This window comes from Anabrus simplex, chromosome 6 (genome assembly GCF_040414725.1).
Source record: "Anabrus simplex isolate iqAnaSimp1 chromosome 6, ASM4041472v1, whole genome shotgun sequence".
Lineage (NCBI taxonomy): Eukaryota > Metazoa > Arthropoda > Insecta > Orthoptera > Tettigoniidae > Anabrus > Anabrus simplex.
This window is the reverse complement of record NC_090270.1, coordinates 193,290-218,057: the sequence shown is the minus strand read 5'-3', so window position 1 is coordinate 218,057 and position 24,768 is coordinate 193,290. Positions and strand designations below refer to the sequence as shown.

The 24,768-nt window shown below is 38.8% G+C and overlaps 1 protein-coding gene across 1 annotated transcript in view; it reads left to right on the top strand.

The window, feature by feature from the left end:
- Positions 1-10,398, top strand: part of LOC136875414 (uncharacterized) — a 169,429-nt gene extending 159,031 nt beyond the window's left edge. The window contains exon 8 of the mRNA XM_068228056.1: positions 9,230-10,398. Within this exon, the coding sequence (XP_068084157.1) occupies positions 9,230-9,289 (60 nt within the window). The 3' untranslated portion in view covers positions 9,290-10,398. The remainder of the gene's footprint in view (positions 1-9,229) is intronic.
- Positions 10,399-24,768: the final 14,370 nt, after the last annotated feature.

Genomic DNA, 24,768 nt, shown 5'->3' with positions numbered 1-24,768 from the left:
CCATTTCACGACGCACACTTTGTTGGTATTACACGATTTCATATCATAGCTGTCTCTGCCCTGTTTTGCGAGCTTCTGGTCCTCAATCAGTGGACATCCCCTCAAACGATTGCCACTTATTGTACCCATTGACAAAATACCATATTTCTCACGAAGTAAAATCAAGAATTCAAGTGACGAAAAGAAGTTAAGATAGGAAACTTAAAAGGGTCCACTTTCAATACAAGTTTCCTATCTTACGTTCTCAGTTCAATACGGACAAAAAATTAAATTCTTAGATTTAAATGAAAAGAAGTTGTCGAAGAAAACAAAGGAACAAGCTTTTTTCTGTATAGAGCTGCATAAAGCCACAAGCACTTTCCCACCAAGACCAAGGCATTCCTCAGCATTGCTGAACTCATGCTGACGAAATGTGTCCTCACCCCCATACAGTAAGATGTCATAAATCATACCAGTAATTCCTGCTCGTACAAAAATCTTGAACCCCCATTTTTGAGGTTTGTTTTTTATGTACTGGCGTCTGCTCCCTGCTCGAGTTCCCTTGTAAGGGACCATCATTTCGTCGATGCTATACTTCCCTTCTTCCACAGCCAAAAAGTTTCTTCTCACAGTATCTACTATGGGATGGATTTTAAAGTATCTGTCACTATCTTGAGCTTGAAGAGTGTTGTCAACAAAGTGCATATATCTACGGATCAAATGATACTTCTTCAAGGGCATTGCAGAGGCAATCTTCTCAAAGCGACGAGCTTCAGACCAATAATCAGTGTATGCAGGCATCTGTACCACGCCCACTGCAATCGATATTCCAATAAAATTTTGAATTTCTTTTCTGGTAACATGAATGGCGTTATTTCTCAGACTGGAGCTGTATAGAATGGTTTGTTCTACTATAAGGTCCCAAATATCGTCTGAGAAAAAATCAGAAAAATACTGAAGAGGTTTACGAATCATGTTTCTTGGCGAAGTTGTGATCGTGGAACCATTATCAATGTCTGTGACTATGTACTTAAATGGTTCTTTTTTCCAGCTAAACTCAGAAGAGCATACCTTATTCTTGACGACCTTTGCATTTCCAGGTCGACCAGAAGGGGATGCTACACGTTTTTTTGCTTTACTATATGCTGAAGGATTGCTAGAATTGAGCACTGATGGAAAGGTTGATTAACAGAATTGGATTCCATATTTGTAGAACAGCTACTTACAGGTGCAAGTGATGAAAGACTGTTAGGTGAGTGAAAAAATGTAGACAAACCAACGGAATTACTTTCCCATGTAGATGTTTCTGGAAATGATTCTAAACCTGTATTTACATTATTGGCAGAAACTGGCAAATGAAAGCAAGATGGTAGGTCAACAGCACATTCACCTTCTTCCATTACTTCAAATTCAATATTGTCAATAATACTATCTTCTTTTACTTCTAGTAGAACATTGACGGGTCCCACAGTCAATTCCTCTGATATTTTCTCTTCTTCAAGTGATCTTCCTTCCTCTTGGTTTCCTAAAACATCTAGTACGGGATCAGATGTTATTAAATCAGCTGTAATAACGCTGAGTTCTGGACTGAGTTCTTTGTGAATATCAGAGAGATTTGTTTGCAAATCATCTCTTGGAATAGAAATCAGGTTACTAGACCCACTGTATATTTCATCGCAGCCTTTGAATACGAGCGATTCTTCATCATCTGAACTACTTGAACCTGAATTGTACGGGGGAACAAGAGCCATAATACGGCTTGCACAACTTTTACACGCTGAAACTACTTCTCCTTGTTCCTTCAGTCCATTCTTGAATAACCGTTGTTGAAGAATTGGCTTTAGGATAGTTTGCCATCATTCTATCTGAACGTGTGCAGAATTTCTGAAAGAAGGAAAGAGATTTTAGCACACTACATGACAAAAAACTCAATATGTATCATATAGCTTGCACAAAGAACTTAGGAACTTTTCAGTGATAGCAAACTAGAAATAAGCTACTGCACATTAAGTGAAATAATGAAGAAACATGCATTCCCTCTTTAAAGATATAATAATAAAAACCTAACATGTGGTAACTTGGTTATGTGAACATATGAATACATAAATATCAAATATTACAAATGTCTACTATCTTGGCAGTGTATCCAATTGGATACGTTTGAATCAAACATTATATGTCTACTCTCTTGGCAGTGTATCCAATTGGATACATTTGAATTTCTTCCTGCATCACTAATACTACTAATAATAATTTCATTTTAATCATTTACCTACCTTCTTAATATTATTATCCATGCTGTCTTCAATATAATCACAGTAATATCTTCATCAGTAATGTAATATTGCCTTGGAAACAGCAACAATATCTAGATGAGTTGACTAGTCAGCGCCATCTTGTAAACTAATGTTTATTACTTTCCCGCTCATTACAAAGTAGTTGCCATGTGTTTCAAAGATATTTTTAATAGTCATGGAATGACATAAGATAGTCAAAGAATAAATAATACCAGTTTTACAACATAAAATGAGTGAAATAGTTTTGTGTATCCATATGGATATGGTGCTAAGTTAAGGGTTTTAAACTGATAATTTGATCTGGACAACTTCTCCCTGAACAAAAGCCTCCTTGGTATTCTCCAAGTTCACAGTCAAGTTGTTCTTGAATTCTCATGTATAATAACTTTGAAAATTTTTTGTAAGTGATATCCAGCATTGATATCCCCCGATAATTGTTGGGATCTGATCTATCACCTTTTTTATGTAAAGGGTGTATTATCGCCATATTCCACTCTTCAGGCATTTTTTCAGTATTCCAAATGTCTATGAGGTATTTATGTAAATTCTGAATGGTTTGTGTATTAGCATTCTTCCATATTTCTGCAGTTAGTTGATTCTCCCCTGAAGCTTTGTAATTTTTAAATGAATCGATGGCTTCCAACACTTCATTGTAATCTCTTGGTATAACCTTTTCTAATGGTGTTTTAGTTTTTGAATGAAGGTCATACTCTAGGTATTGTGTTGGTTCTTCGCTATTAAGTAATTCTTGAAACTATTGAGCTAAAATTTCTGCATTCTCTTGGTTACTATGTGCCAGTTTTCCATTTGTATTTCTCATCATAAGTGTTGGTGGAGTATAGTTTGATTGGTATTGTCAAAACGTTTTATAAAAATCCCTCGTCTTATGTTGTATGAATGCTTCATCTATGGCGTTTAATGATTCTTTGTGATAATTCCTCTTAACCCTTCTGATTTCTTTGGCTGTTTGTTTTCTAGCATTATTTAGTTCTTTACAGGACTTTTCTGTTCTCTTTTGTTGATCATTCAACCATGTTTTGTGCCTGTTTTGAATCGCTGTGTCACTCTCCACATTCCACCAAGCATGGTTCTTTCGTTTTTTAACAGGAGCAATTTCTTCAGCTATAGTTTTTAATTTTTCAATTACCGTCCCCAAATTGTCGCTTAGAGGAGTTTTAGACCTTTCAAAATACAGTTTATTATTAATTAAATAACTAGGGTCATACTTCTTCCTCCTATTGGATTTGGATATTTTGTTCTTCCTTTTTGACGTTAATTTTATTTTAATCTTGGAAATATAGTGATCTGAATCTATGTCTACCCCACGGAGTACTTTCACATTATAAATTTCATTGTGATAATTCTTGTCCATGGCCACATGGTCAATCTGGAACTCGCCCAATTTAATATTAGGACATTTCCAAGTCATTAGTTTGTGTGATCTTCTTTTATACCTTGTAGATTCCAAAATTAATCCATGATCTATACAAAGATCAATTAATCTTTGACAATTTTTATTTGTAAACTAGCTGATGTACCCGTGCTTCGCTACAGAATTCTAAATTTTATACAGAATTCTAGGTTAGGTAGTGTAAACGTTGTGAGCAGATTGTATTAAGTTGCATAGCTCTTAACGTTGCCCTAGAAGCACGACGGTTAAGTCACCAACGTCTTTTCTCATATCAAAACTGGTTTAGGGAATTTTCATTGTAATGGTAGGCCACCTTGCCTACCGTCAGTCACAATCAGGTTGGGGAGTTTTCATTATAATGGCAGACACTCACTCGCGCCTGCCTTTATAGATTCTCAGAAAGACTCTCTTAGTGGTTTTCCCAACTGAAATGAACATGGGTCATTACAATGACGTCAGTAGGAATGGCGTGATTAAAAGCAATGCCTTCATATGAAATACTCGATTGAATGAAAAACCACACATTTTTTCACTTTTAACGAACAGTACTATGCTGCCGAACTAACAGTCCAAAGCTACAGAGCTGGAATGACCAAGACGCAGACATCCCCGTGATCCATGAACAATCTTCGTCCTTTATTTCGGCGGGGCGTGGGGGGGGGGGGGGAGGGTGTTCAAATAGTGGATAGTCCCAGGGCAAAAACTATGCCCGTTTACTTATCGGCTTCCTGGGAGTACCCGATGAGTCGGAAAATCTCAGTTCACTACACTGGCAGGGGAAAGAACTATCTGACGTGGAGGCAATTTTCCCTCCAAGCCAGGGAAGAAGCCACATCTTCGCTGCTAATTTGGAATAAAATTAATGTAGATTTAATCAAAGTGGAGAGGAAGAAGCTTTTCCTAAGAAGCGGCTCTTTTCAACGTTGAATTTTGAGTTATTTAGTGAATTCTGGTACTATAATTTGGAATAGGGCTAAATTGTAATTCCAGACCAGTTCATACTACTACTCCTACTACTAACTGAGCCTCTGACTTGAGTGCGCACACTGCTCATTCAAAACAGCGCGTCAGAGTAGGTATCGAATAGCTGGCATACTATGATGAACCAGTGTGTTACGTAACAGCAGTATCAGAAAATGTATGAACCAGAGGAATGGCATGCTAAAGAAGAAAGTTATCTAACTCCTCAGCTATTTCCCGCCAATATTCAGTTAGGCTGTTATACTCGGTACGCAGCAGTAATCCCATCTATTGGAGTTGAATGTCAGCATAAGAGACAAAGAACATTACAACAAACAACGGTCAGTGTAATGTTATTGTTGATCTATGTTACCCGCTTTCGATATTGTAGGCCTTCACAACTTTTGTTATATATTACTTTTCCATAGGACCAAGAACATAGGTTTTTAAAAATTAAATTTTAGGTGCCTTCCCCCAAACTACCATTTCACCCAGGGTGAATAACATTGTTTATAGCTTAAACTGTAGTTTCTTATTCCCCGACTCTATATACCGATTTTCATTAAATTCTGTTTATCCATTTTGTCGGGGCTCGGCGTCGATATGAACTTAGCAACAAAAATCCAAATTCATGAATATCTCTGTTATCATAGCCGGTACGGTAAAAATGCATAAGACGTAAATGATCAGAAATTTAATTCTACATAACTTTAGTTATTTATCGATATGACCACTAATAATATACACTGACTGACAGAGCAAATGCAACACCAAGAAGGAGTGGTTCGAAAGGGATGAAAGTTGGGGAAAAAACAGAGACGGCACGGACGAATAATTGATGTTTATTTCAAACTGATATGCAGGTTACACAATGCACACGGCATCGACTCAGTAGGATGTAGGACCACCGCGAGCGGCGATGCACGCAGATACACGTCGAGGTACAGAGTCAATAAGAGTGCGGATGGTGTCCTGAGGGATGGTTCTCCATTCTCTGTCAACCATTTGCCACAGTTGGTCGTCAGTACGAGGCTGGGGCAGAGTTTGCAAACGGCGTCCAATGAGATCCCACACGTGTTCGATTGGTGAGAGATCCGGAGAGTACGCTGGCCACGGAAGCATCTGTACACCTCGTAGAGCCTGTTGGGAGATGCGAGCAGTGTGTGGGCGGACATTATCCTGCTGAAACAGAGCATTGGGCAGCCCCTGAAGGTACGGGAGTGCCACCGGCCGCAGCACATGCTGCACGTAGCGGTGGGCATTTAACGTGCCTTGAATACGCACTAGAGGTGACGTGGAATCATATGCAATAGCGCCCCAAACCATGATGCCGCGTTGTCTAGCGGTAGGGCGCTCCACAGTTACTGCCGGATTTGAACTTTCTCCACGCCGACGCCACACTCGTCTGCGGTGACTATCACTGACAGAACAGAAGCGTGACTCATCGGAGAACACGACGTTCCGCCATTCCCTCATCCAAGTCGCTCTAGCCCGGCACCATGCCAGGCGTGCACGTCTATGCTGTGGAGTCAATGGTAGTCTTCTGAGCGGACGCCGGGAGTGCAGGCCTCCTTCAACCAATCGACGGGAAATTGTTCTGGTCAATATTGGAACAGCCAGGGTGTCTTGCACATGCTGAAGAATGGCGGTTGACGTGGCGTGCGGGGCTGCCACCGCTTGGCGGCGGATGCGCCGATCCTCGCGTGCTGACGTCACTCGGGCTGCGCCTGGACCCCTCGCACGTGCCACATGTCCCTGCGCCAACCATCTTCGCCACAGGCACTGCACCGTGGACACATCCCTATGGGTATCGGCTGCGATTTGACGAAGCGACCAACCTGCCCTTCTCAGCCCGATCACCATACCCCTCGTAAAGTCGTCTGTCTGCTGGAAATGCCTCCGTTGACGGTGGCCTGGCATTATTAGCTATACACGTGTCCTGTGGCACACGACAGCACGTTCTACAATGACTGTCGGCTGAGAAATCACGGTACGAAGTGGGCCATTCGCCAACGCCGTGTCCCATTTATCGTTCGCTACGTGCGCAGCACAGCGGCGCATTTCACATCATGAGCATACCTCAGTGACGTCAGTCTACCCTGCAATTGGAATAAAGTTCTGACCACTCCTTCTTGGTGTTGCATTTGCTCTGTCAGTCAGTGTAAATATTTGAGAACTGAATTTTGGGGCTTCCCCTAAACTACCATTTCACTCAGCGTGAAATAAAATAATTTATAGTCTAGATTGTAGCGGTTCATCATCCGACTTTACATTCCGATTTTCATTAAATTCTCTTCAGCCGTTTTCTCGTGATGCGTGTACGAACATACATACATACAGACAGACAGAAATTACGGAAAAGTAAAAATTGCATTTTCTTGTTACTGTGGACATGATCAATACAGAAATACCATTATATTCAAATTCTGAGCAATGTACAGACAAAACTCTTATTTTATATATATATAGATTTATGCCCACTACTGTACGAAATCGTTTTTCTTTTCCTATTTTAGCATTAAAGTCACCAAGTAAAATTTTAATATGTGTATCAGAGATACCTGATCTCAACTGGTCCAATTCTTCCCAAAATGTTTCTGTTTCTTCCTTTTCTTTGTTATTTTTGTCATTCATTAGGGCATGGACATTTATCAATGTGTATGTTTTATTCTCTACTTTAACTGTTAGTGGTGCCATTCTTGGGGAGGTCGAAGAAAAAGCTTCAGTTGAATCTAATATGCTGTTATGGACCAAGAATCCTACTCCAAATTGAGGAACATTCTTCATCACTCTTTTCCCTGGAGGACCTTTGTAAAGGCGATATCCTCCTGATTCTAATGGGTCCTGATCTGTATTGCGCAATTCTTGAAGAGCTGTTATTACTATCTTATGCTGGTCCAATACATCTGTAAAATGTTTTAACTTGCCAAGTTTCATAATCGAATTGATATTTAATGTTGCAAAAAATGAAAATTGTCCTGGTTTATTGAATTTCAGTCTTTTCTTAACCTGATGTGACTGCATGTCATCTGTTGGGCTTCCAGGCGCTCCGACTCGCCTTGATCTTCTACGTGACACCCCACCGTATCCGAGTGGTGTCTTTGTTTGGACCTGCTGATTTTGTATGCCCAAACCGGTGGATTTATTCGTGAGAAGGCTAATTATATTTGGCTGATTATCTGGTCAATGATCAATGTTTCTGACCGTAGTCAGGGTTTACCATTCCAGATGTGATCTGGAAGGATGATTAATGAAATATGGATTGATGAATTTGTGGAGTGGAAAAAAATGGAAGGGATCTGACACTTCGAAAAATGAAGATACCGGCCACGAAGGGCGTGAAAATGAAAGACTCCCTAGCCCTCGCAAACCTAATAGCGTAGGGGTCGGAAAAGAACAAGAGTTGACCAAGAGAGGTCGGATAGGATAGATGAAAGTGAGGAGCCTGGCACAAGTAAGTGGAAGCAATACCAGGACTCAGCTAAGGGCCCCGTGGTCGCCAGCCCACGCTCCAAAGTTCAGAGCCTGTGGGGCCCCTTTTAGTCGCCTCTTACGACAGGCAGGGAATCCCGTGGGTGTTATTCTACCGCCCCCACCCACAGGGGCACCTTTGAATAATAAAATATGTTGAATAGGAAATTACAACTATAACCTTGAATTTAACCTATATTTGTACACAAGATTATCCCCAGAGGACTGCCTGCCACTATTGGTCTGTTTCCTTCCAGTTGTCACCAGTCAGATCAGTGCCAGTCCTGAGCAGGTCCTCTCCTCTTCCTCCAAGGAAGTCTCATTCGCTGAGGAATGAAATCCATTTGTATAATGGGCTATCGATTGCTCATCTACACCGAATTTGTCTGCTCTGTATCGAGACCACAATATTCCTATAATTGTTGAGGTCGTCTAGCTCACAATTTTATCAGATTTGTCACTGCCCTACAGTCTTATCCCCACTGTGGGTGGGGGGCAGTAGAATAACACCCACGGTATCGCCTGCCTGTCATAAGAGGCAACTAAAAGGAGCCCCAGGGGCTCTGAACTGTGGAGCCTGGGTTGGCGACCACAGGGCTCTTAGCTAAGTCCTGGTATTACTTCCACTTACTTGTGCCAGGCTCCTCACTTTCATCTATCCTATCCGACTTCCCTTGGTCGGTATTAGAGCACTCGAGGCCTAGGGAGGCTTTCATTTTTCGAAATGTAGGATCCCTTCCATTTTTTCCTCTCTGATTAGTGTTATATAGAGGATGGTTGCATAGTTGTACTTCCTCTTAAGACAATAATCACCACCACCATGGTCTCGTCCTGCAAGACTTTCCTCTCAAAGATAAGGAGTTTAAGATCTTCTTTCTGTGCACTCTAATCTTACATCCATAAATCACAACTGGTTGAATCGAAGTTCTGTACAAAACTACTACACATTTTAATTTTCACCTGAGTAAACCTGTTAAGAGCTGTTTGCTTTAGCATACTCAAAGTTGTAAGAATAATAATAATAATAATAATAATAATAATAATAATAATAATATAGGAAAAACTGCAGTGACAGACTGTTGGAAGTTATCATATGGTGTTTCTTTTGCAGGAAGGATTTCTGTTCACCATCAACGGCTGTCAGACGCCGCAGGCCTACGATAGGATATAAGTCCTCATTAAGTGTCTTCCTGTTTGTGAAATGTTATTGGAGACTGCTAGCTGCGACTGGTTGTGACTTGAGGTGGGAGATGTCTTCCTTCTGTTTATTGTGGATCTAACGTCACCCTTAGTCTACAGTGTCAGTATAAAATTTAAGACCACTTATTCATAATGCTGACTTCAAGCGAGTCTACTTCTTGTAGGTTCAGATTTGACTTGGAGGGTTTTTAAAGCCCAGTTGGTGGATTCCCCATTTTGTTGGCCTTTAATACAAATTTTCTTTCCATCGGCACACAAGAGAAATGAAAGTATTGTAAAGGAACAAACAAATGTCATTGCAAGTCATGAAAGAAAGATTGTTTTTCCTTTCTGTCTTGAAAAGAGAAATGAAGTTAACCCTAACCTCACAAATGGTCAGTTCCTGAAAACAAAGGCAGAGACAGCCAATGCTCTTCTGTTCTCCCTTGTTACCCTTTTGGCGTACTTCACTCAACCTCTTCTAACAACACAAGTTTTTGAAATCTAAAGATGAAACAAATTTCTCTCCATTTCATACAGACTTCCCTCTCCCTTAAAATTTGAACAACAAATCTTTTGTTATTCTCTTTGTTATGTCAGAGTTTTCAGAAATAGTTTTTAAATAATTAAATTTTATGCTGTAAAATGAAATTTTTTTTTTTTGTTGCTACATTTTTTTTTCTAAAAATTTAAGTCCTCTTATAACAGAATGAACTGGTAAGCTGAATTATATGCCAGAATATCTTTTATTTGGCATTTTTAAAAATGAAAATATCATTGTAAATGGAAGGTCAACTGCAAAGTGTACAGTAAGTTATGAAAGAATGGTCTTAAACTTTTCACCGGCACTGTTAAGTTTTCTTATTAAATAATGCCTGTACCCACATAAACATTACAATATTGTATGTTGCAAGTTTGCTCAACCTGGGACCAACACAAGTTTGACTCCTAGAGCGCAACCTCAGAAACTGATATTAACTTGAAAAATATTGTTAAGAGAGTGAGTGATTTGTATGAAATTGTATAATTTTGTAAACAAAGTAAAGTTTGTAAATACATTTAAGGAAAACTCAATAAATTTATAATTTCACATTATCTAAATCTCTGAGATGTCCTGACATATATAGTATACGGTACCCTACCTATCAGTAGAATCTTCTGAACAGTATAGCAGTTGATGCTTTCACGGCTGGCATTACAAATCATGTCAGTGTTTTCCAGGCTTGTAAGCCGTGGTCCAGGAGCATGTGATGGTCTCAACGTTTCACCAAAGACTTCGCTCGGCATTATCAAGGGTTCTGACTGACTTTGATAGCAACGAAGCTCACAGTGGAATGGAGTGGTGTTGCAATTGCACCTCAGTGCAGTCGTCTGTCGGTCCGCCATGCAGTCGCAGATTGGCTGCTGTTCGGCCAATGGTTGAACCGTTAAGGAGCATGTGAATTTGAAATTATAATGCCTGTACCCACATAAACATGAAAATATTGTAACTTATGTTGCAAGTGTTGAGCCATGCTATAATGGCATGTTCATAAAAATGTTTCCCGTATTGCAATGGGTTTGTATCGGCCTCAGCTCAATTGAGTTAATTGTTTCCATGATTGTACCAGAGAGGGCAGCTCCCTAGGTCATGAGCCCGGAAGATCATTCTTTCGGCGAGACTGTTGTTCTATCTCTTTGGAGCGAATCTTTGCATTGTTATGTGTGTGAATATAAACATGGATCCCACGCAGATTGGAGTGGCGTTTTTTTGCCATAAATGGGGTTTTTAATAGATTTAAACTTGACCCATACTACCATCCTTCTTGTTATTTTGATTATTGATATTACAGGTATGGTAATCCTTGTATTAATATTATTTCTACAGTTCTGTTTTGCCATTCGCCTCTTTTAATGATGGCCAATTGATATGCATCCTTCTGCTCTACAGCGAGAACGGGCTGTGTGTCTGTTGTTGACGTGATTGATTTTATTTACGTGCACTACATTGTAAAGTATATTGCCATCGAATGAATGTACGCCCTGCGTGTCGACACGGAGATCCATTCGTGTAAGTGCGTAAGCTGATGGGTTTATGCATGACCACTGGGTCCCCATTATCCTACTGCTAATTGTGTGCGCCGTGCACGCTATCTCTGACGTATGTGAGACCTTTGTTTGTGACCATGGGAGTCGTACTGTATGAGTTGGTGTTCAACTTATTAACTGGAGCAACTGCTCGTATTGTTTGCCGATACTGGCAATGTCTGAATGTTTGGATGTGTGTTGGAGAGTGGAAGGAGAGAAAGGATGACGTATCGGTCAGCTCAATTTATATTTTGACTTCGTTTCTGAGCCTCATGCTTGTTGCCGTTACGGTGATATTTATTTTGCCTTGGTGTCCGTCATGGCCGTTTGCTTGCCCACGAGGCCGCCATGTTTGTTTTGTTATATTCAGGCTATTCGCATGCCTGTGTTTCTCTTTGGGTCTGAATATTGTTTCTTTGGTCCAGAGATGTTTCTCTCTGTGCTATGTTGTGATCTTTCACATTTTATTTTACCTTCTATGGGTTTTTTTTTTTTCTTCTCCTTGCTGCGTGGGACCTTTGATCTGTGGTAATTGTTGAGACGATGTGGAAGTTAAATAGACACGTATGTAAAGAATTTTATTAATCTCGTGGAAAGAATGACCGAGTTGATCCGTGTGGATTGTATTCACATTACCACATGATGTAGTGAGATTGCAATTGAGACGGTGAGCCTGCTGTATGAATAATTTAAGCTTTGTGTTTGAAGAGCTGTGCTCAGGCATTAATGTTAGGACTCCAATTGGATGAACTCTGCACATGTACATATCCTTTCTTTTAATTGCTGGCTTCATTTCTTGTTTTTGAATTTTATTATTTCAATAAACCCTCATTGAAATTTAGTTTGAATTTTATTGCTAGTAGCCCTAGTCTCGTTCCTGTTCTGCATTGAAATGAGGGTCGTTTCCAGTTCAGGGCTGTGTCTTTGGCCTTTCCTAGTCGCGGTCCACGCCTGGAATCTCCCGACAGGGGTGTTTTATGGTGACGTAGATTGGCGGTAAGGGAGGAGGTGCGGCTCAGTGTGCTCTGCCTGGGACCAACGCAAGTTGCAGACTCCTAGAGCGCAACCTCAGAAACTGATATTAACTTTTAAAATATAGTTAAGGGAGTGGTTTGTATGTAATTGTATAATTTTGTAAACAAATAATCACCTGTTGCTGCTTTTTTTTTTTTTTTTTTTTTTTTCTGCCACTGCCATTGTGCCCTCCAAGATTTAAGGCTTTGAGGACTGGAAACCAGGCTTTGTTTCCCATTGACAAGTCAACTACTGTATCATATCAGGCCTGGCTACAAGGGGAAGCCATTGAAATCCTGACGCACACCAACAGCTTCAACCGTACGGAGGAATCTGAACTGTGAACAACAAAGGTGAAAGATTTGTCTAACCCCTGTAAGTACCCTGAACCAAGAACTCATTCTATCATCAATTCTCAGTGCAGCCCAATTGTCAATATAAATCCCTTTGATTTATTTTAATAATATACCCTTAATCACATAGTCCCCCAGAATGGCGAACATCTTTTCCCTCGGTACCCTGTCATATGCTTTCTCTATATTATAATACAGAATGAAACACTACTCGCATTGGTACTTGCATTATTTAACACCAGTTGATAACGATACACTTCAAGCACAAAACTACTGTATTTATTTATTTATTTATTTATTTATTTATTTATTTATTTATTTATTTGTTTGTTTGTTTGTTTGTTTGTTTGTTTGTTTGTTTGTTTGTTTGTTTGTTTGTTTGTTTGTTTGTTTGTTTGTTTGTTTGTTTGTTTGTTTATTTATTTATTTATTTATTTATTTATTTATTTATTTATTTATTTATTTATTTATTTATTTATTTATTTATTTATTTATTTATTTATTTATTTATTTATAATGTAAACTTTCATAATAAAATATAACAAAATATTACAAGATCAGGTACACAACCTACTAATAACAACTGTCCAAATCGCAACCATGAGAATGTCCATGTTCATAACCAAGTCGTCATGGGTCAAGATGGCGGTATAATCCCTTCACATCAACTTATCTTTAAGATACTATTTACACACCTCTCGAATACACTTTTATTTGATGCTATATCAAGCTCTTGTCTCCTGTTATATTGTTAAAGAGTGTTGGGAGGCAGATTAGGAAAGCTCGTTGAAGTATTGAGTGCTGAGTGTGGGAAGTGTGGAGAAGGTCTTTGGTTCTGGTGAAGCGGGAAGGAACACGGAGAGAGAAGAGTGAGACAAGATGTCCCGAGCGGTAATGCCCATTTAAAATCCTGTGAAGGAAACTCGGGTCAGCTACCTGTCGCCTGATGTGCAGCGGTGACATATTAATTGCCATTAATACCTGTTGCGTAGACAGATTTCTGAGCTTGGGGTTTCTGTTTCTTACAATTGCAGCAAAGGACACTGCTCTGTCTAACTGCTTAGCTGTCTAACTGCTTAGTATTGGAGGGGGGGGGGCTGTTGTCCAAATCGGAGAGCAGTAGTTTAAGAGAGGTTGAATGATCATGAGGAAGAACTAAGAGCAATGGGGTCAGAAATTTCTGTGAAGCGATAGAGAATGCCTAGTAATTTCATAGCCTTGGTTGTATATGTTTCTATATGGGTCTTAAATTGTAATTTTGTATCAAATATTACACGTAGGTCACGCTGTTGTACAACTTGCAACTGATTAACAAAGATAAGCTAATTAGGGATGGGATAAATTGCTTTTATCTTGAAGCAGCTTCATGGAGCAGTATCGTTACCTCTGTAGAGCAGTTGAGACTCTGTGCTTGAGGTTGTGTCTGCTTCTGCTTTTTGTGAACTGATAGTAGCAGAGTATTGAGACTGCTTCGCAATCATCATTTCCCATTATCCAGCTGTAGCCGAGTAGGGGCAAATATGGTTCCTCTCGACTTTCTTCGGTATTTCCACCACTCCTCCTCCAATACTGTGTCCCAGTCCAGGTTTCTGTCTCTAATACTGCGTTGGATTGTGTCCTTCGCAATATGGTTGGTTAATTTCCAGAAAGATTTACGATTTGATTTATACTAAACAAAAACTTACAATGTATACTTTCTGTGTGAAAATTTGTTATTGGCTAAACTGGGTGACCCCTGTGAACTGATGCTGGATTATAAAGCTTGTGAATAGTGCTACACTTATAGGGAAGAAAACAAATGAGGTTAGGAGTAAATGTACATCTTTAGGTTCCCCCAAGAACGCAGGAAAACCAGCAAAAGTGTATTTTTTTGTATTTGTACATATGAAAATGAAGCAGGAAAATTTAAAATATTACCAGGGAAAGCTGTCAAAGATGTTTCTACAATTAACACTTACAGATAGTAAAATCTTTTTACCCTCTAAAAATACTATACGTGTACATAGTGATACATCAGGATGTTACTATACATATTAAAAGTGGGCTAGTAATATCAGTCCTTACAAAGAAATAAGCTCTTGATATAAATTATCCTCAGGCAGATTGTACAAAAAAAAAAATACCATATATTTTATGTTTTATGCTATCCAGTCCAACTGTGGGAATATGATAATACCCCTTTTAGCATCCGGGAGATAGTAGGTTCGAATCCCACTATCGGCAGCCCTGAAAATGGTTTTCCGTGGTTTCCCATTTTCACACCAGGCAAATGCTGGGGCTGTACCTTACTTAAGGCCACGGCCGCTTCCTTCCAACTCCTAGGCCTTTCCTATCCCATCGTCGCCGTAAGACCTATCCGTGTCGGTGCGACGTAAAGCCCCTAGCAAAAAAAAATACCCCTTTTATAAGCAATGGTGACATTGCAGATAAATTAAGCTTTTCATTTCAGTTACTATCTCCTATTATTGCGTATTGGCTATTATTGCCATATATTTTATCCAGCGTATTCACTCATTAATCGATAGTACTAATAATATAGGCTACTTGCTGAACGTATTTATAACTAGCTGATGTTCCCATGCTTCGCTATGGGATTCTCAGAGAGACTGACTTTGTGGTATTCCTAACTGAAGTTAACAAAGGTCATTGCAAAAGAGTCGGTAGGAATGTAGCGATTAAAAGCAATGTTATCATATAAAATACTTGATCAAAAAAAAAACCTCACATTTTCTCACTTTTAGCGAACAGTACTATGGTGCCGATCTAACAGTCCAAAGTTCCAGAGCTGGAATGACCAGGCCACAGAGAGCCATGAACACTCCTCTGCCATTATTCCGTGAAATATGCACACTGCTCAATCCAATCAGTGCCTCAGAGGAGGAATTGAATAGTTGGAATACTATGATGAACCAATGTGTTATGTACCAGTAGTATCAGGAAATTTATGAACCAGAGGAACCGCATGCTAAGGAAGAAAGTTGTCTTAACTCCCCAGCTAATTCCCACCAATATTCAGGCAGGATGTTACACTCTGTACGACCGGGCAAGTTAGCCGTGTGGTTAGGGGCGCACAGCTGTGAACATGCATCCGGAAGATAGTGGATACGACCCCACTGTCGGCAGCCCTGAAAATAGTATTCCGTGGTTTCCTATTTTTACAGCAGGCAAATGCTGGGGCTGTACCTTAATTAAGGCCAGGGCTGCTTCCTTCACGCCTCTGCCCCTTTCCTATCCCATCGTCGCCATAAGACCTATCTGTCTAGATGTGACTTAAAATCATTTTTAAAAAATACTCAGTACGCAGCAGTAATCCTGTTTATCGGAGATGAGTGGCAACAGAAGACACAAAGCACATCACAACAAACAGTGGTCAATGTAATGTTATTGTTGATCAATTTTATGAACTTTCTATATTGTAGGCCTTCACATTTAGTTTTCTTTCGACTCTGTGATATTAGGGCATCTTATAAAATTATTTATAGTGTGGACTGTAGTTCCTTATTCTCCAACTTTACGTACCGATTTTCATTAAATTCTGTTTACCCATTTTCTCTTGACTTGGCGCTGATATGGACTTGGTAACAAAAATCCAAATTCAGTAATATCTCTATGATCATCGCCGGTATGGTAACATTGTATAAGACATAAATGATCAGAAATTTAATACTATATAACTTTAGTTATGTAGTATTTATCGATACGACTACTAATAATGTAAATATTTGAGAATTAAACTTTAGCCCTTCCCCTAAACTACTATTTTTCTCAGAGTGAATACAATTATTTACAGCCTACATTGTAGTAACTTATTCCCTGGCTTTGTCTACCGATTTTCACTAAGATACGAACACTACTAACATAAATATTTGGGAATTGTAGTCCTTCTCCTAAACTACAATTTCACTCAGTATGAATATAATTATTCACAACCTGTATTGTAGCGACTTATTCCCCGACGTATACCGATTTTCATTAAATTCTCTTGAGCCGTTCTCTCGTGATGCGTGTACATATATACAGAGACAGAGATAGAAAGTATGAAAAATTAAAAAGTGTATTTCCTTGTTACTGTGGACTAGTGATGGGCAACTCTCTCGCTCGAGACTCTTGAGACTGACGTCGTATACCTCGAGAATCTCGAGACCGATCCTCCTGTAGTGCAAGCTGTGCGACGTACCAGTAACGATGACTGTAAACTTGATAGTATATCATTGGCAGTTATTGCATGAAATAACGTTCTCATATGAAAACGTGTGACCCAATACATTTTGTCAAAAGCCTGGAAAAGTACTGCATGTTCAACTATGAACCCGCTAATACTATTTACAAAAGTGAAAACAGAATGTCAGTACCTAAAACTGCTCACGACTTATTTGGGGTGGACATCTTAGCTGAATAACCATACATAATTTGTGAATACTGTAGATAGGATGTACACCTATTTGAATACTAGAGGCGTGCATTATTCGAACCTGAGACGGGGAAGATGTGCTTTGCTACATACGCAACCCCCATTACACATGAGTGGAACGTGTAATCTAAAATGCCCTACTTTGCTCCAATTCTTTCAGCAGGCGGTGATGAGCAACGCTCTTGAGACCGATTCTCGTGTGCTGCGAGCTGTGCGACGTCCCAGTAACTACGAGTGTAATCTTGATAGTTATCATCAGCAGTTCTCATATGGAAACGTGTGTGACGATAAATTTTGTCAAAATCCTAGGAAGGCACTGCATGTTGAACTATGACCTTAATACCATTAACGAAAGTGAATAGAGAATGCCAGTATCTTAAACTGTTCACGAGTTATGTCAGGTGGACTTCTTAGCTGAATAACCCGTATAATTTGTTAATAACTGTTATTAGGATGTAAACCTATGGATGCTCCGCAATCGTTGTCAGCAGGGTAGTTTCTTGTGATACAGACTGGGATGAAGGGTTTCTGTGACGATTCCTCTTCATTGATATTATGCATTTGTAAGTTCCGAATCATCCCAGAAGTATTTCTGCCGATGTATTTTACTTCCTTTGAATAAGCAACACAGTGGGCTGTGCTATGTGACATCTCTTAAAAATAACAGACATCCACGACTTGTTACATGTAACTAATCTCATTATTAGACTCGTATTGAACTATGCTATGATATACTAACAATTTGTTGGTTATTTTGATCCACCTTTTCAATACAAATTACAGTTTGTGTTGCTAAGTTGTAATGTTACAACACTAATTTACCGGGACATGTTTCGCTTTTATTCATAAGCATCATCAGCCTATACTATTGCCTCAAGGTTTGTCATTTTTGGGTTGTTGTTACAAATTTCATTACATTGAATGTAAATATGATTTCAGTGATAACAATATTTAAAACAAGAATAATATACACATTAAAAATTATGACAATATGATTTGAAATGTTGAAATGGATTAACTCTTAATTCTAAAACACATTGACGTCCAAAACACAGTTTTTAATTTGGCTAAAAATTGTTTGCAATGTTAAAATAAAATTGATTCAACTATAATTTGGCATTAAAATTTGAGTCATAAATATAAATATAAATATTGGATGTTAATATATAATATATACATAAGAAAGGAAATATTCACAGTATCAAAAATTATCGTCCTATCAGCTTGCTCTCTATTTTGTATAAACTTTTTACAAAGATCTTGTTAAATCGAATCAGTTTCATCCTTGACTCAGCCCAACCTATTGAACAAGCAGGTTTCCGTAGTAATTTTAGCACAATAGACCACATACTGACTGTAAGAGAAGTGATAAGCAGAGCAAATGAATATCATTTGCCTCTCTGCATTGCCTTTGTTGATTTTGAAAAGGCATTTGACTCTGTCAGCCATACAGCTGTCATGCAAGCTTTACATGAGCAAGGAGTGGAAGCAGCTTACATCCAAGTGCTCAACAATATCTATGAGACTTCTTCAGCTTTCGTTAATATCGGTAAATCAACCCCAGAATTCCCCATCAACAGAGGTGTCAAACAAGGTGATCCCATCTCCCCGAAACTATTCTCAGCGGTCCTAGAGATGGCTATGTCTAAGCTGAGCTGGGAAGAAAAGGGAATTAGAATTAATGGGAAAAGGCTAAATAACTTGAGATTTGCAGATGATATTGCTTTACTGGCAAACGACTTCGAAGAGCTCCAGACCTTAATTACAGATCTTGCATTAGAATGTCAGTTGATTGGCCTAAGCATAAACCTTTCCAAAACAAAAGTTATGTCCAACGAATGGGTTCAAGCTGGAAATGTGAATATTAAGAACATGCCATTAGAAGAGGTCAGTGATTACATCTACCTTGGCCAGATTATAAATATGACAGGTGATATAAGACCAGAAATCTATAGGCGCATCAAGCTCGGATGGCAACAATTTGGAAGGAATTCTTCAGTATTAAGATCAAAAATGCCAGCAAATCTGAAGAAAACAGTATTTGACCAATGCATCCTTCCTGTGCTGACTTATGGCTGTGAGACTTGGACTCTGAACGAATTCACAAAAGGGAAACTTCGGACCGCGCAGAGAGCCATGGAAAGGTCAATGCTAGGCTATACAAAGAAAGATAGGAAAAGAGCTGATGACATCCGGTCTGTTACAAAAGTTAAAGACATCTTAGAGAGAGTACGCTCCTTAAAATGGCAGTGGGCTGGCCATGTTGCACGAAGAAATGATGATAGATGGACAAAACTAGTGCTGGAGTGGAGTCCGAGAGAACATCGAAGGCCTAGAGGAAGACCACCGGACAGATGGGACAAAGATATCAAGAAGATCGCTGGTACCACTTGGATGAGATCTGCCCAAGACCGTTCCACTTGGAGAAGACTGTTGAAAGCCTACCTATACCCACGACTTAAAGAGGCCACATCATTTTAATGATTGAAATGGCTGATTGTATATTGTATATAATATATAGGAGCCATAGTTTCTGAAGTGCGTTGGTTTCTAGATTACAGTAACATTTCAGTATTGAGAATTATAGTTAAGAATTGTGCTCTCTAAATAATGTTATTTAAAAAGACTGTAATTTTGCATTATGCGTGATTAGTCATGATGATAATCTAGAATTGAAGTCTTGAGTTCGTTGGAAAACGGCTTCTAGATTTGATGAGGCTTGCTGCTGCAGTTTGGCTATTTGATCAGAGGAAGTATTGACAATTTAATTCTTGTTTGTAGCGACCAGACTCTCCGTTGGAAGTTGATTGTTTTGATGTAAGTTATGGTTAAAAGGGGCTTCAATCCAAATTTTGAGTACTGGTATCTGATTATGTTTCTTTCGATTTATGGAATGGAAGAAGCTTCTGGAACAAATGGAAATGAACTTAAGTAATAGTGTGTGTGTGTGTGTGTGTGTGTGTGTGTGTGTGTGTGTGTGTGTGTGTGTGTGTGTGTGTGTGTGTGTGTGTGTGTGTGTGTGTGTGTGTGTGTGTGTGTGTGTGTGTGTGTGTGTGTGTGTGTGTGTGTGTGTGTGTGTGTGTGTGTGTGTGTGTGTGTGTGTGTGTGTGTGTGTGTGTGTGTTGCATTATCACTTACCCCTTTGTCTGCTGCTACAGAATCTTGTGGGCCTTATTGTGTTACTGTGACTATTGTCTGTTGTGGCTCTACTCGTGTTGTATGTATGAAAGAGCTGTTGTGAAGGGCGGGTAGGGGGTTGAGGGGAAGAGATGTTGGGCGGGGCGTTTGCTATTGACGTGCTACGTGGTAGGGAATTCTTATTTGTTGTCGAGGTGGGGGTAGAGGACGATCCTGCAGGCGGGGTGTTAAGCTTTGGCGTGTTATGTGGAGGGGGACTTTTTTGTGTTGCCGAAATGGTTTCAGTTGCGAGTGTATTTAGATTGAATATTTTAAAGAATTCGCTTTTTTCTGATTTGAGATTTTGTAATAATGTTGGCAACTGCTCTATTAACGGACTTTTTATTTCGACCGCGTCATTCAAGTTTTTTCCTTTATTGAAGTATTGATCCAAATAAATATATATGTTTTCGAATTCTGTCATTAGCTTCCCCTCTTCGATTCTTTTGATTATTGTAAGGTCTTTATCTATTGAGGTGTAATGATGGCCGGTTTCTTTCATATGATTACTCATTGCGGAGTATTTATTGTGTTTTAAGGCATTAAAGTGTTCCATGTATCTGGTTAGGAAACTGCGTCCAGTTTGGCCAACATATGAAGATTTACACTGTGCGCATGTTAGTCTGTATATTCCGGAGCCTTGAAATTTGTTATTGTAGGCATTTACTGTGTTATGGTTAAAAAATAAGTTTTTGTTAGTGTTATATGTTTTAAAGGCTATTTGCATATCTCGTTTTTTGAGTGGGTTTGCTATTTGGTGAATCTTTGAACTGGTGTAAGTGAAGGTTGCGTATTTGGATTTTTTAGTCTTTTCCGGTGTGAGGTTTGTGGCTATTTTGAGCTTTACTTTGTTGATGATTCGATTTACTATATCTGCTTTATATCCATTGGCTAGTGCTAGTTCTTTTATAAAATTTATTTCTTTTGTAAAATTCGCGGGTGATAAGGGTATTTTGTAGGCTCTGTAGACCATACTGAAAAAGGTTGCTTGTTTGTGGGATTTGGGGTGGAGTGAGTCATTTCTTATTGTTATTGGCGTGTGTGTTGGTTTTCTGTATATCTGATAATCAAATTTGGATTTTAAGCGTGTTACAGTAACGTCTAAATAATTCAATGAGTTGTTTTTTTCGTCTTCTTTGGTAAATTTTACGTATCTATCGATGTTGTTTAAAAATTCAAGGATTTTTTCGCTGTTATTTTTTCGGTTGTCTGTTATTACAAATATATCATCAACAAATCTCAGCCAGATTCCTTCTTTGTTTGGTTTAATTATGCTATGTTCTATGTTATCCATATAAATATCCGCTAATATTCCCGAGCTGGGGTCACCCATGGCTAAACTTAATTGGTGGTAAATTTTATTGTCAAAGGTGAAATAGTTATTATTTAGTACGAATTTAAGTAGTATAATAAATTCATCTACTTCTAGCTTACTTAAGTTGCTATATTTGGAAAGGTTTAAGTTAATAATTTCGATCGCTTTAATGGGGATATTTGAAGCCCCTTTTAACCATAACTTACATCAAAACAATCAACTTCCAACAGAGAGTCTGGTCGCTACAAACAATTAAATTGTCATTACTTCCTCTGATCAAATAGCCAAACTGCAGCAGCAAGCCTCATCAAATCTAGAAGCCGTTTTCCAACGAACTCAAGACTTCAATTCTAGATTATCATCATGACTAATCACGCATAATGCAAAATTACAGTCTTTTTAAATAACATTATTTAGAGAGCACAATTCTTAACTATAATTCTCAATACTGAAATGTTACTGTAATCTAGAAACCAACGCACTTCAGAAACTATGGCTCCTATATATTAACATCCAATATTTATATTTATATTTATGACTCAAATTTTAATGCCAAATTATAGTTGAATCAATTTTATTTTAACATTGCAAACAATTTTTAGCCAAATTAAAAACTGTGTTTTGGACGTCAATGTGTTTTAGAATTAAGAGTTAATCCATTTCAACATTTCAAATCATATTGTCATAATTTTTAATGTGTATATTATTCTTGTTTTAAATATTGTTATCACTGAAATCAGATTTACATTCAATGTAATGAAATTTGTAACAACAACCCAAAAATGACAAACCTTGAGGCAATAGTATAGGCTGATGATGCTTATGAATAAAAGCGAAACATGTCCCAGTAAATTAGTGTTGTAACATTACAACTTAGCAACACAAACTGTAATTTGTATTGAAAAGGTGGATCAAAATAACCAACAAATTGTTAGTATATCATCAACGACTTGCGTTGCGTTTCGGCCATCTTCCAAGTTGTCGCGTACAATTAGATAAAATTTCACATTGCACAGTCGTATATCGAAGTACCTACCTAATTATGACGCGAATACTCTAAAACATTGCAAGGAATTATTTCCTTCCTCACCAAAATATCGGTAAACACAAGCAGTAATCGTATGTTATTGAATGTGGCGTCTGATTACGATGTACACCTGCCTGTTGGAAGAATTGGAGCAAACTGAAGCAATTTAGATTGCACATTCCACTCATGCGTAATGGTGGTTGCATATGCAGCAAGGCGCATCTTGCCTCGTCTCGAGTTCGAATAATACACGCCTCTAGTATCCAGTTACGTGTAGCTACAGTAGCTGTCAGGTTCTGTACTTAAACAACTCATTCGTGTGCATACAATGCCCGAATGCGTATCCTTTTATAATTATGTTATACTGCGTCAAAATCGACCTCGGTAGAAATGAACGCCCTAGTCGCTTGTTGACACGTATTTACGAAAGTGAGAAGGCCCGTGGTTGAAAAATATCCATACTGTACCGGTTACGACCTGTACATGCATATTTTTCGAGAGTTAATTGTATTGAATCATCACGCGTATTACTCTGTGCAAGCCTGGTTTGTTTACATTCAGCGGGACGAGCGAGCAAGCTGAGAACAGCTGTATGTGTGACGTAGCTGCAGGGGCTAGTTAGATCACCCGCCTGTCATGCCACGTGCCGCTGGCCTGAACTCGTATGTTCCAGATTGAAGCGTCACACCTTCCCGAACATTCGACGGAAAAAATCTAAAACTCCTATAATAATTATGGTAGCGACTTGAGCAACATGTCGTTTTAAAGGGAATCACATAAACGTCGCAATGCTTGAATTTCAAGAAAATCCGTCGAGGGATTCAGGAGATAACCAGCTTCGCGGCATATGTGACGTAGATGTCCCCAAACCGAATATAAGGAGGGCTCAATATAGCCTGATATCTCAGTCAGTCACAGTCGAGTGGTCAACGTGGCTCTACTCACTGCCATAATCGTCAGAAGCTACCTTCGTGTGATTATAGTCTCACTGAGGAACTCTGAATTTCCTCGAAGTCTTTATTTACGTGTGTTGAGGAACTCTGAATTTTTCTAAGTATTTATAAATGGGACCTGTAATATTTACGAGTGTTGAGGAACTCTGAACTCTTCTAAGTCTTTATAAATGGAACTTGTAATATTTATGTGTGTTGAGGAACGAATTCTTCTGAGTCTTTATAAATGGAACTTGTAATATTTACGAGTGATGAGGAACACTGAATTTTTCTAAGTCTTTATAAATGGGACTTGTAATATTTACGAGTGATGGACTCTAAATTTTCTCCAGTGATTTTTTCAAAGACTTGTAACATTTACCAGTGATGGACTCTAAAATTTCACCAGTGATTTTTTCAAAGACTTGTAATATTTACCAGTGATGAACTTTAAATTTTCGCCAGATAATTATTCAAAGACTTGTAATATTTACCAGTGATGAACTCTAAATTTATTCGAAGTTTCCGTGAGCATAGACTTGTGATTTTTGCCAGTGATTACTTAAAGACTTGTAATTTTTGCCATTGATGAACTATAACATTATTGAAAGTCTTCATGAACATGGACTTATCATTTCCATGAGTGTTAAAGAGTGAATTCTTGAAAGTCTTCATGAACTAGTGGTGAGAAAATTAATTATTCAAGGTTCTCGTGAACTTTGACTTACAAATTCTGCGAGTGACGAAGAACACATTTTCGGAGTTTTGTGGGAATTGATTCTATCAACCTCATTGTACTTGGGTAATGTGATTACCTGCAACATCGTCAGGAACCAGCGGAGGTCATCACGAGCATCGGGAATTTGAGGCGTATTCCATGCAACCAACCTGGATGGTCCGTCCGCATCTTGACGAAGTACTTGGACATATTTTGGAACGTGTTCCAACCGGTGCGGCCTAGTGAGCTGGAGACCCGGGCCATTTAAAGGAAAATGTGGAAGACAACCCCTATCTACCATGAGGTGATGTGCAATTTAATATGCATTACATGAATAAACTGTTATCAAATCAGATTCAAACTTTTCTTGTAGATAGGACCCTGCCTCCTGTACCAAGCCCTAGCTAATATTCATCCAGTTTAGCCCTGAGAACTATTCCATGCTTACGTTGAAAAT